The following is a 13,129-nucleotide window of genomic DNA, read 5'->3' on the forward strand; positions in this document are numbered from 1 at the left end:
AATTTCACGGCGCGCAAGTGCATAGCGAGTTGAGCCCACGCCGGCCAACACTCGATTCCCGATAACGGCAGAAAACGAAACTTTAGGAAGCGGACGGCGCCGACGTGGTGACAGGCGCATGCGCGCGGAGATCGTCGAAGGTGAGTGAGCGAGGAGGGTAGCAGGAAAGCGGATTTGGCCTCGGCAACTCCGCCGATTCGGTGGCAGTGGCTTCGGTGGCTCCCCTCGCCCTCTGTCTTAACTCCCTCACAGCTCCCTTACCTTCGACTGTCTCCGTGCGCGGCCGCCGGCACCGCCGGCTTGGCGCACATTAGCCCGCTCCTTGAAGTTTCGTTTTCTGCCGTAATCGGGAAGCGAGCATTTGCCGGCGTGGGTGCCGCCGCCGCCGGTCCAGCCAGCCCGGCACCAGCTTAGGCCACTCCCTGAAGTTTCATTTTCTGCTGTTATCGGGAAGCGAGCGTTTGCCGGCGTGGGCAGTTCGTTGCCCGGACTGGACCTTCGCCGCTGCATGAAGGGGTCTCTCCTAAGCTTTTGCTCTATGGCGGTGTCAGAGCAATGCCGGTCGGAGGCGCCGCCGTGTTATTTGGCGCGCTGCTAAGAGCATTGTCGGTACGCAGTATGTTCGAATTAACCGTCGCAAATGCTTTCGCGTTCGAATTACAGTGCATTTTCACCCACTGAAATACACATAACTTTGACGGGACCAGAGCGTCAGTTCGAATAAACAGACAGTTCGAATTAAGCGTGTTTGAATTAACGAGGTTCGACTGTATACAGTTAAACCTTGGTAAAATCGGCACTTCATTAATTATTGAAATTTCGTTGTATTGAGAAATTCAACCTTTTATGTAAATTGTAAATAAGTGCAGTCGCCGACTGATTTTTCTTACACGGAAGGGGCTGTGAATATTTTCGAATTATCGGAAAAAATGGATTATCGCAATGAATTATCGCAAAAACCAATTTCAATGACAAAAAAAAATTAATTTTGTTGAATTGGAGACTTGGTGACCAAAGATATGGTGTCAACGACGGAGTCGAACCCACTGATACTCAAGTGCTAAGAAAATCCCATTGTTATAACTGAGTTGCACGAAAAAAAGCAGTGGGGACAAAACATTCAGCCATTTTTGTTAGAGAGAAAGAATTGCAGTCCAGCCTGGTTTTAACAATACTCAGATGTAACAATGAGAAGGTGCTACACTGTGAACCTTTGCATGTTTTATTGGAAAATAAACCACGTACAATGCGCCCATGCCGCATTATTGGCTCTAACAATTAAATATGGCTACTGGGTGTCTGCAAACGAAAAGAATGCAAAATCCAGAGGGAAAGAAAGCACGAGACGCTTCACCACACCCACCTTTCCGACATCAGCACGAGGGTGGATGGGAGAGGGGCACCTATGTGATGAAGGCTTCTCTGCTGTGGGGTGCGCAGCACAAAGGCAGGTGTGGCGAAGCAGCTGGCGTATTTTTCCTTTTCTCATCTCGAGGATTTCGGCACACACACCCAGTAGCCAGATTTATTTGTTATTGCCAATAATGCAGCACAGGAGCATTGTAGTAAGCGGTTTACTTTACCATAGAACACATACAAAAGTTGAAGGCACATCGACTGCTCATTGCTATATCCAATATATTGTTAAAACAGGCATCATTTCAACTGGGTTTCACTGTATCGGCAATACGAAGCAAAGCCTGTGAGGCCCTCACTTCCACTCCGGCACCGCAGCTGACAATCAGACAACGCTATGAGCGGACCACTCTCCACACAGTCCGACCAATGCAGCGGCAAAACTGATCGGAAGCCGCAAGGTTCACTTTAAAATAACATGAAAGCAAGGTGACGGACAACAACCAGTTCGCAGCAGCCATGTTTGTGGAAAACGTGCAGCATTGTGCGCGCATCATGTGAGAGAAATTGAGCAATATCTGGTACGACGTTCAAAATTTTAGTATACATTATTCATTGTTTCTAGTATTGCTTCTACGAGTAAAAAAGTTTACCCCAAAGGTGAAGCATTGATAGCCATAGCAAAGTATTAGACGACTACAAGAAAGTATGCACAGTAAAACTGTTTTGGCACAGTGCCAGTGACGCCACTCTTGCTCGAGGTTCACACCTCGGTGAAGCTGGCCCGGTGCCCCACGAACTACTAACCCCGGACACAGAGAACCAAACTCACATGCAAGGTTGCCGCTAGGTTTCTTCCATTACATGCTCGACTGCGTAAACTGTGCATCTCCCACATTGCAACGGGAATGCCGCCACCTCCGGCAGTGCCCACAAGAACGCGCCTGTATGCCGCTGAGCAACATGCATGTGCTGAGGCGGCTGTTTGGCCTCTCGTTACATACGCTTGTCTCTAAAGTGTCCATACATCTTGGGCACTGCAGTGGAAGTGCGCCATCCCCAGCGGTTCCTGTTTCGAAGAGCAGCACTGTTCTTAGAACAGAAATGACCGTCGGCTGCGAAAGAATAAACGACCTGCGCGAGTGTCACGCATGTGGTCCATTGGTTCCAATGCAGTTGCATTCAATGCATGCAAGGCTGATTATGTCCGTCAACTGATACCGACTCTGATGTTCAAGCAAAGTGCACTGTCGTCGATCGAGTCGCTCATTGATTTTATGCACACTAAATTATTGCTGATGGTGTTCACACAGCAGCTGGACATAATGCACACCACAATTGTGAACCTGAAACTCCTGTGAAAGCAATTACAGATTTCTGACTATTTCAGAATGCCTAGCACTTGATACACCATATAGAGGTGTAAATAAGCAATTTATTTGTCACAGTCTACTTTATACTACGTCTATAATTTAGTGCAAGTGGCAAATTTGGTTTCGGAGATACAAAGGCATGTTTGGCAACTTTTTTTTACGGCAGTACAGATATAGCGATGATCGGTTAGAACGATCACATTTTGCATTCTTCTTGATATCATTATACAGTTGAATCTCATTAATTCAAACACGCTTAATTCGAACTTCCCGTTTATTCGAACTGACGCTGTGATCCCGTCAAAGTTATGAGTATTCCAATGGCCAAAAACGCCCGTTAATTCGAACACGCAAGCATTTGCGATGGTTAATTCGAACATACCGTGCTCCGACAATGCTCTTAGCAGCACGGCAAATCACGCGGCGGCACCTCAGACCAGCATTGCTCCGCCCCCGCTGTAGAGAAAAAGCTTATGAGACTCCCCTCAACGCCGCGCGTGAAGAATAAAAAAACAAACAAAAATGCGTCGCAAATTTCACCCTCTCTCAAAGAGCAATGTCGCCGTTTCTGCGTCGCCCCAGAACACGCGTGTGCATACCTACGTCTCAGCCACAGGGAGAAAATGAACCCTTCTCCTTTCTGCTCCCTCTATTTTCTGGTCACCTGCTGACATTAAATGTTGCGGTTGCGGCGTAGAGGGAAGCAGCGGCGGAGGGCCAGTCCGGCCAATGAAACTGCCAGCGCTCACTTCCCGATAACGGCAGAAAAGGGAACTTCAGGGAGTGGGCTAGGCAGGCGCGCATGGAGACACTCGAAGGTGAGGAAATTACGAGGGAGTTGAGAGGGAAGGCGAGGGGAGCCACCGAAGGGGCAGAGTTGCCGAGGAAGGAAAAGTGGTTTGGTATGAGAAAAGGAAAGGTTAGCGCTATCTTCTGCAACCCTTGAGGGAGCACAGCTCAGCGCCAAGTTGCCAAGGCCAAATCCACTTCCCTCCCACCATCCTCCCCCACCTTCGACAGTCTCTGCATGTGCATGCTGGTGCTGTTGGCCCTGCCAGCCCAGCGCCAGCTTAGCCCGCTCCCTAAAGCTTCGTTTTCTGCTGTTATGGGGAACGAGCGTTCGCAGTTTCGTGGTCCTCACTCGCTGTGTGCTTGCGCGCCACAGTATTTCACGACTCGCACCGTTCATGCATCGTGCTATGGTGCACGAATACTTCAAGAATAAATCCTTCTTTTAATTTGAACTTCTTTTAAATCGAACAAATTTTCGGGCCCCATCGAGATCGAATTATCGAGATTCGACTAACTGGACTGCACTGAACACACACGTGACCTAGACAGGTCGGTAGTCGCAAAGCCCTCTCTTCGGAATCAGTGTCACCGTGCTACGAAGCCAATCTTCTGGGACTGAGTCACCTTTGAGGGTGCTAGTGAAATTCTTTGTGCTAGCTGCTCTCTTGATTCTGCGCCTAGGGTTTTCACAATGCCGGCAGGGATGACACCGAAATCGTGGGGGGCACGCACGCTGATGCGACCCACTGCCTTATGCACAGCCAGCCGTGACACCTTCAAGTCCAGGTGATCTGGTGCAATTCCCGCGCCACTGTTGGGTATGGGAGTGCAATTGGTCACCTGTAGCGCGAGTGCCATTCCATACAGCTGTTCCATATGGTAAGATAGCAGGCTGTGCAGGCCGTCAGCCTTCCCACCGGTTACTGAGTCTCATAGCATGGGCTCTGTTGGTCTGTTGTCGAGGGATGACACATATGCCCAAAACTTGGCCCCTGTACTTTTAGCCTCCTTCTGAAGAACCAGCAGTGTCTTGCGCTCGGTCTCTGCGATCTTGAGCTGCGTGAGTCTGCATTTTGCGCTTTGCTCGGAAGCAATTTTTCCATGCTGTGTCGTTGGGGTTTCGCAGCGTGGTGATGCTGACGGTTGGCTATCGGTCTGGATTGGTTTTGGTCACTAATGTAGTTGATAAAATCTATTGACAGGGCAATTTTAATTGGCTAAACTAGGTTTAATTACATAATCTCTATGGCGATTTCAAAGGAAATTGCATTTACTTTGTTATATCCATTATTTCGTTATACAGTTAAACCTGCTTATAACGAACCTCCATATAACGAATTCCTGGACATAACAAAGTTTTTCGATTCCCCGCCGTTACTCCATAGAAGCACATGTATTTGAGACCTCTACGTAATAAAGTGGCAGCGGGAGACCCCCTCGATATAACGCATTTTCCCCTCCGACCACCTAGAGATTTCACCCCAAATTTAGTCATTTTTTCGCGAGCAGCCACCGGAAGCACCTTCTCCGCCGCGATAGAATACGAAGCGAGCGCACGTGTGCATGCGTGTGCGAGGCGGCCATGCATCCCTCGACCAGGCGATCTTGCCGCCGCGGGCGTGACCTTTCCCCCTCCCTTCATTCAAATCTGATCCTGCCGCTTGCTGCAGCTGGCCTAGCCAGCCAAGCCGGCACTCTCTCCTTTTCCAGCTGATGTTGCCGACGCGCTGGTACACGCTGTGGCACATCAGACTCGATGAGCGCGGACGCGCTGTCAAACGCTGGCAGCGTGTGGAAGCGCCGCTGGAGAAGCGAGCGAAGTGACCTTCGTGCTGTTGTCTATCGCTTCAACGCAAACTGAGCACCGAGAACACACAGCACGCAGAAAGCTACGAGCCACCGACGCACCTACACTGCTAGACTCTGCCTCAACGCAGATCGCTTTCAAGATACGGCCTGCGCGACCGCGCGCCGCCCCGCTCCCTCGCCGGTGCCTCGAGCGCAACGGAAGAAGGCAAGCTTCCTCCCTGCTTTTCTTGCGCGCGAGAGATTTAGACGCGGTCGTAGGCTCCCCTCGCACGTTTTCACTCACACATACAGCATACGGCGCGCGGCGACTGCGTTATCGCCCTAGGACCTTAGGGTACGGCAACGCTAGCAGCAAAAACACGCAGCAAAAACGCACGTAAGAAACGCGCGGCAACATGTCATGCCGCACGCGGCAAAAGCAGCAGGAATTGGGGGTCTTGCGGAGTGCCGGGCGAAATGGGTTCTGCGGCAAATGCCGCGTGCCGCGAGATGAAGAACCAATCAAGAGCGACGAGGGTGACGTCACGGGGCCATCACAACCGGAACGCCGCCGGTCGGCGCCGAGTTTGCAATCGACGATCGTCGTCTCTCGCATGAAACAAGGAGCGCTCGCGGTGTTGCTCACCCGTTCTGAGAGCGCGGGAGATCTAATCGCGCTGCCGCGCGGCAACTTGCCGCTCGCTGCATGACGGGCGCGTTTTTTGCCGCTAGCGTGGCCGTAGCCTTATATACGGAATATCTATGAGCCAAAACCAATTTTAGGGCCACAACGCGTCATGGACACCATCTTTATATAGCAAATACGGATCTCAAGGACCATACTTTTGCTGGCGGAAACCGAAAATACGTCATGGTTGTCGCCCCCGGCACTTTGGGCGGCTAATGCCATCGTCAAGCCACCAAGCCAAGCGAGATGAAAAGTCAAAATGGCCGCTCGGGCCGGCGCGGGGTGGCAGTTTGCAACTTATGATGCGGGAACGGTCCCACAGTTGAGACGCAACAGCGGGGTTACCAATGCATTGAGTTCTAAGGGAGCTGTGCCGGGATCGGTCGAAAACGACATAACAGCCGCGAAAACGCAGCCCCCGGGAACGTAACAGCGGGGTTCTACTGTAACACTATACGACGCTACGACGCCATCGTGACGCTCGCTCTTCGTTTCCGATGCCTCGCGCTTGTGCGAAACGACACGCGTCCACGCATCCGGTACCTGGTGTGACATTCCGAGGATGAGTGCTTCGATTAAAACGGAAAACGGGTGCGCGTTACAATTGAGGGCGCGTTAGAATCGAGTAAATACGATAAACGTTTATTTTTCATATTTTCGTGCCTAACCTGCATATAACGAAATCCTCTTTATAACGAAGTTTTTCGGGAATTTGTCTATTTCGTTATATCCAGGTTTAACTGTATCTCATTTCATCATAAAAACGTTCGAGTGTATAGTGCTCGTTGACTATGAATTGTTTTTAAGGAATCCAAACATGAAAGACTGGCCAAATAATAAATTGCTTTGGCTATATCGAGACAACAAATTCGTAGGCTGCCTAAAGCAAGGGTGGCTGAATGGGCATGTTGGTAATGTTGCATCTTTGGTTAGCAGCGTGACAACCTAGCAACTTTCTACATAGGTATCTCCAAAAGTGGCTGCCACTTCTCTTACTTCCCACATAGATTGTTGCACTGCCAACCAAAGCTGCCTGAAGCAATGAATGTTTATTTAAAAAGTGGAAACTATTCTGCAGGAGGCGGTTCACTCCACAAGCATTCGCCCAGAAACTGGTCTATATTCCCGTGCAGAAGAATTATTCGGAAATTGCACCAATCCCTGTAGGATGCTGTTGTCCCTCACAGTATTCGAATGTAAACAATCCAAAAACTTTGATTCATGAATTCTCTATTCAAATATGAATCATACAGCAGAAACTATTCGATTCATATTTGGAATTTCAAATATTTATGCACCCCTAATCATAATAATAACAGTCATAATAATAATGAAGCCAATGCAATCTAAAAATTTCTTGTATTGTTATTCCTTGCCTCATGTAAAACCACGTACGTGCTTAGTGATGAGTATGCTGTCTAACTGTACTTTTGCTTTGTTTCCTTTACAGAATTTTGTTGCACATCCTAAGTAGACTAGGGATCCAAATACACCCACCTATAGGGTGCATCCAGCTCCTGGTGCTCTCGCAGGTGCAGCTCCATTTTGCGCCGGGTGCCAAACACCTGTGAGCAGCCGGGTGACAGGCACCCAAACGTGGGCCGGCCATGTAGCTTCATGTGCGCCCGCAGGTTGTACACCGTCGTAAAGTGTTGGCCGCAGCCTGCCACATCGCACTGCACACACATACACATACATCCACTACATGTGGTTTGGACAAATGATGGATGACTACAGTCAAACCTACTTATAACATTACCGGTATTAACAATACTCAAATGTAACAATCCCCCGTCAACTTTTGCGTGTATTCTATGGTAAAATAAACAGCTTACTAGTACAATGTTTCCATGCCACGTTATTAGGTATAACAATTAAATCTGGCTACTAGATGTCTAGGAGACTCTCCCATCTCTCTTCCATCCCTCCGAAGCACGAGCCGACAGTGCGATAGTCGCCTACGCCTGTCGGCGCAGTTCACTCGTGTTTTGGAGCAATGGAAGCAGGTTTCTCCCCACGGTGGGCAACAGTGGAAATTATTCCTGCCACTCCAGTTTGCCACCTACCACTCTGTTCCACTGCCTACCACTCTGGTTGACTAATCAAAACTTACGATTTATTTATTTTTTTCTTCGTAGTCCTCGGTTGTTCCTTTATCTCGTGCGGACAATATTAGAAAGAAAGTGGCGTAGAAGTTGAGAAAATTGCACTTCTCTATTGCGCTGTACACAAAAATTGGATAGCAAATCAGTCGTCTGGAGGTGCCATCACAATGCAGAGCGCGTGACTTCTCTTGATGCAGCGCCGCCATTTTGGAACCATCGTAAAGAGGAAAGATCTTCGCTTCAGATAGCCACAGCACTGTATTTCACCATGCAGAAATAAAAGCAAAAGAAGCGAACGAAAAATTTCAAAACTAGCGTCGGAATTTTTCAGTGCTGCCACATCGACGCAGGAAGCACTCCTATTGGCTGACACAGATCTGAATCGCCGGCACGTGTTTCGTGCATACTTTGACAGCAGTGAGCTGTGCATTTCTTTGGCCGGCAAAGTTTGGCAATTGCGGCAAGATATGTCGCTGGGTCACATTAGTTTTGTTAATGCATCCAAAATACAAAATTTGTATAACTCAAAATGGCATAATAGTCGTACGAAAACAAGGGAGAGAGAGGCTTAGTTATGTGTGACCACGAGGAGTGGCACAGGGTGAACGCGCAGTAACGTCATTAAGCCTGCACTGTGAGAGGGGAGCCCTCTCCCCCTAGCACACACGTCTCCTCCTCCACCCATGCCATGGCTACACATGGCTGTGCATACACGGGCCACGTGCCGTACCTTGGACGTAATCTGTGGCAAGTGCAAAGGAAGAGCCGAGATAGTGGGTGCCTTGATGCGTATTGTGTTCCTGCATCTAGTGTTGGCAGTCATGCAGCCTCATGTATCCTAGACATGATGTGAAGAGCGTTCGTGGTCATCGAGTGAGATCTGTTCACGTTTACCTTAGTGCGCATGACATCGATAAAACTGCCTACAAGCCTTACTTCGTGTAGTTGACTCTTTGCTATTGCCATCGATGCTCCGCCTATTGGGCAAAATTGCAACATTTTTGTTCTCGGGACAAGTACCTGTATCTTTTTACACTTTTGTTTTTAATTTTTTGGCACCCATTTGATGACAGCTGCGGGCACTAAGCATCATCAGCCATGGCGTCCAAAATTTACGGTGCCACGCGACGCAACACACAACTCTCGAATGCCATGAGCCGATGCAGTGCTCTCGGCGCAATCTGTATAGCTTGCGCAAGCACTCATAACCACGCTATTATGGCCCGACCTTCTTATAATTTGTTTACAAGTGCTTATTGACAGGATACTATCCACCAGAAATGTTCTGGGAACTTGTGAAATTATTTTTCCTGATGAAACTTTAAAACCTCAAATCAACAAAATTCCTAATTTGACAAAGTTTTAAATACAACATCGAGGTTCGACTGCATACCCACTACAAGAGAACGATGCAAGGCACCTACGAGTCTGAAAATTTCACGAATGACCGAACTGGTCACCACTACAGAAATGTCACGAACAATGAGGCCCTCACTCAATAAAGACGACAAAAAATTATGCACCTTATCTTATTTGCTCGACCTTTGCACAACTGGAGAGTTGCCGAACAAGCTGCATCGACCAGCATGCTCGCCTGTCAATGAAACTATTTATTTGCAAAACTGCAAGAGCATTGGCAGCCATTACATGCCTCCAGCTCCTTCAATCTTTTCCGGCGCAAGCAGATCTGAGGGAGCTGTCGTTGCGGATCAATGACGATGGGGATAAGCATGTCATGCCACCTGTTGCTTAACTGGGAAAGTGGCCATTGGCGCCAGCCACAGTGGCGTCGTGCGAATGATCTATAGCGGACCCGATAAGCATATCAATTAACAAGCTCTTTAAAAACATGGAGTTCTATGGCGCTTGGCTGGACTGAGCCACTTAAGTTGAAGCTGAGGCATTTAAGCGCGAACATTGCGAGACACTGTGCGGCAGGCGCCGTCGCGCGGTGTGCAGAATGTGGGCAGCTGCACTCTTTTTCAGAGAACGAATCCACTCGCTGTTCGCGGCCACTGCCGGACCACACATGCCGAACCCGTTCTGGTGCAGCGTGGCACAATTTCGGTCAATTTTCTATGTTTGGCACAGTTTGGCGCAGGAATCTGCGTTTGTATCAGAATGGTGCAGGAGTCCCACCCCTGCATAAATGAGATCAAAGCCGATAAAGCTGAGCATCACAATGTAAAAGTAATCAGTCACATACCCCAGTTGCCTCAGCAGCAGTTGGTAATCAGTATGAGATAGAATTTCCCAGCGCCGTTTCGGAGCAGGTTCGGAGCAGTTACTAACAAAAATGCCAGTTTGGAGCAGCACTTTTGGAGCAGCACTTCAATCACTGCAACTGTCTATGCAGCTGCACTGTGCTGCAGACGAGATGCAGCGGAGCTGTGCATGTAGCAATGTACCAACATCTTATCACTAAGAAATTGAGAATGAATGCAATTAAAAATCCTAAAATTTTGCTTTAAACACTATCCAAGTTCACCGTCTCACTTACTTTTTGCTTTACAACACTGCAATAAACAACTTATAGCTTAATGTATTTACAATTGATATTTTCACTAATTCAAGAAAAACATTTTTTCTCATGCACTTTGTCCATAGCATGTGCGAAAGTTTCTTCTGGCGATTAAATGTTGAAAGCACGAACAGAGAAAAATGTCAAGCTAAGTGAGAAAAATATATGTAATCTGGTCATGAAGTACTCAGTCCAATTCTTGGGTATAGCATCTACAATCAATGTAGGCACAATGCAATCATGCAAAAGGTGCACACATACGATCCGTGGTGGTAAAAGTTCATCCGGAGCTACCATGCCTCTAAGTTGAACTCTTTAGTACTAGGGATGTGCAAATAGTGGTTTTTGAGACCGAATTGAATACGAATCGAATAGTGTCAGAATCGAATCGAATATTGGATACTTTTCAAATAGTTTTCAAATAATGAACCACCGCTATCACAATTAATATAAAATTATATTAACATCCCAGTATTGTTAAAGTTAGCAAGTTTCTGTCAATACTGAGTACCTACGTTATGTAGCGTTGTTTATTAAAAGCCCAAATGAAGCATTAGAAACAAACAAATAGTTTCTTAGCAAGCACAGGGCTCTTCTGAGAGTGCGAATGATCGCTGAACAGCCTAAGGCTACGTCACTTAAGTATGGCTACCTAAGTGACGTAGCCTGCTCCAATACACCAATTCTTACGTTTTATGTCTATACTATGCCTGTGGGGGTGAAAATTTACCATACTTTTGCTCTAACTTAAGTTTATTTGGGTGCAGTTGAAATTTTAAAATATTCTAAAAGTAATTGCAACATATTTGCACTTACGAATAGTGACTATTCGATTATAAGACCGAATGAAATAGGACAGTATTTGATTCGTTGTTTGAAAGCTTTGAATATTCCCGCACCCCTAATTAGTACTGATAAGTGGTGCAGCACGAAACAAGACAGAAGGACAAGAAAAAGATGAGGACTTGCATCTTGTTCATGCACCTTGTTTCACGCTACACCACTTATCAGTATGAAAAACCAACTAGCCCAATCTTTCAGACTGGCTCATCCTTTTAAGTTGCATTAATTTTTTTTTTTTTTTTTTTTTTTTATATGGCTATTCTAGCATGGCGAGCACCAACTTTAGTGACCACTAGCAGCATTCTCTCAGCCTCTAGAGAGAAGTGGGCTCCTGGGCCTGTGCAGCCAGTTGCTTACCTTGCACAAAATTTTCCAGCACCGAAGCCCTAATGCGTTGGTATTAGGGAGTGTCAAAGCCTAAAAAGTGTGTGTGGGGTGGGGGCTCTGGACCAGCTGCACTTCACTCCTCGAATATGTAGGGTGTGTGCTCTTGAACAACACTTGGCAATGTGGTGGACACAGTTTAAATCATGGATCCGGGACCTCAAAGAGGTGCAGCGTAATGCCCCTAACACATTTCTCCCAACCCACAAGTGCATGATAGCTCACCATGAAATCCTTTTTGCCTTCATGAGTCTCCAGGTGGCGCTTGAGCTTGTACTCCGTGGCAAAGGCCCAGTCACAGCCATCTACGGCACACTGCAGAGACGAACAACCTCCTCTGCCCACTGAACACTGTCATTCACTATCAATAAAGAGCTATCCTCCTTGAGGTATGGGATATTTAAATAGTAGGTTAATAGTGAACAATTGGTAGTGTAAAGGCAAGATGGATGGCAATGTTTCTATAACTCATAACTGTCCTATGCTAGTTGGGGTGTTGGACACAAAACAAGAAAAGATAAACAACACATACATCACTTTGCCCTGTACAGTTGAACCTCATTATACTCAAGCCGAAATGCCTTCAAAACACGAAAATGCCTCGCATTCCCGGCCAATACGCTAAGTCTCAGAGGTCACATGTTCGAGGGAAAGAGCGAAGAGATTGGCTTCGGCTTAACGGAGAGTTGGCTTACAAAAGCTGGCTGTGTGACGTAATGCTTCCTCCTAGTTTCCTCCATGCACCATGTGACGACGGTAAGGCAGCAAAACTGCAGCGCCTTCCGCATTTGGCCAGATGGTTGCTTTGCACACTGCAGGCATTCGTCCAATAATAATTCAAACCAAGGAGAAGTCATAGTAAACCAGTGCGTTTCTGACCATTGGCAATAATCTTGTGCATTTAAAAGCGTGCTATTCCCCCATGGACAAGGTTGACGCAAAGCACTCTGGCATTCATTCCATCAATGACTGGGCGCGCTAGCAATTGTGAATCCACATCTTCGAGGCATGCGTTACAATCGCAGCCGACATGGTCATGCGTGCTATAGGGTGCTATTGTGGACGTTGTCAGTGACTGCCGCCATAACAGAATTTGTACAATAAAACCTCGTTAATTCGGATTTCACGGGACCAAAAAAAATATCTGAATTAACCGAATGTCGAATTATTGAGGGTATTAAGAAAACAATAAACAAATGCTTACTACGTCAACACGCTGTTATTTACTGAATGAATGAGCAAATCCTGTTTCTATTTTGCTCAAAAGCAGTGCAGAAGC

The 13,129-nt window shown here is 47.3% G+C and overlaps 1 protein-coding gene across 1 annotated transcript in view; it reads right to left on the reverse strand.

Moving 5' to 3' along the window:
• Positions 1 to 13,129, reverse strand: part of LOC119437579 (zinc finger protein ZXDC) — a 67,103-nt gene that overhangs the window by 34,348 nt on the left and 19,626 nt on the right. Inside the window, exons 3-5 of the mRNA XM_049660728.1 lie at positions 12,546 to 12,662; positions 12,076 to 12,165; positions 7,495 to 7,673 (exon numbers count right to left, since the gene is read on the reverse strand). Coding sequence (XP_049516685.1) covers positions 7,495 to 7,673; positions 12,076 to 12,165; positions 12,546 to 12,662 — 386 coding nt within the window. The remainder of the gene's footprint in view (positions 1 to 7,494; positions 7,674 to 12,075; positions 12,166 to 12,545; positions 12,663 to 13,129) is intronic.

The sequence above is a fragment of the Dermacentor silvarum genome, chromosome 1, assembly GCF_013339745.2.
Source record: "Dermacentor silvarum isolate Dsil-2018 chromosome 1, BIME_Dsil_1.4, whole genome shotgun sequence".
Lineage (NCBI taxonomy): Eukaryota > Metazoa > Arthropoda > Arachnida > Ixodida > Ixodidae > Dermacentor > Dermacentor silvarum.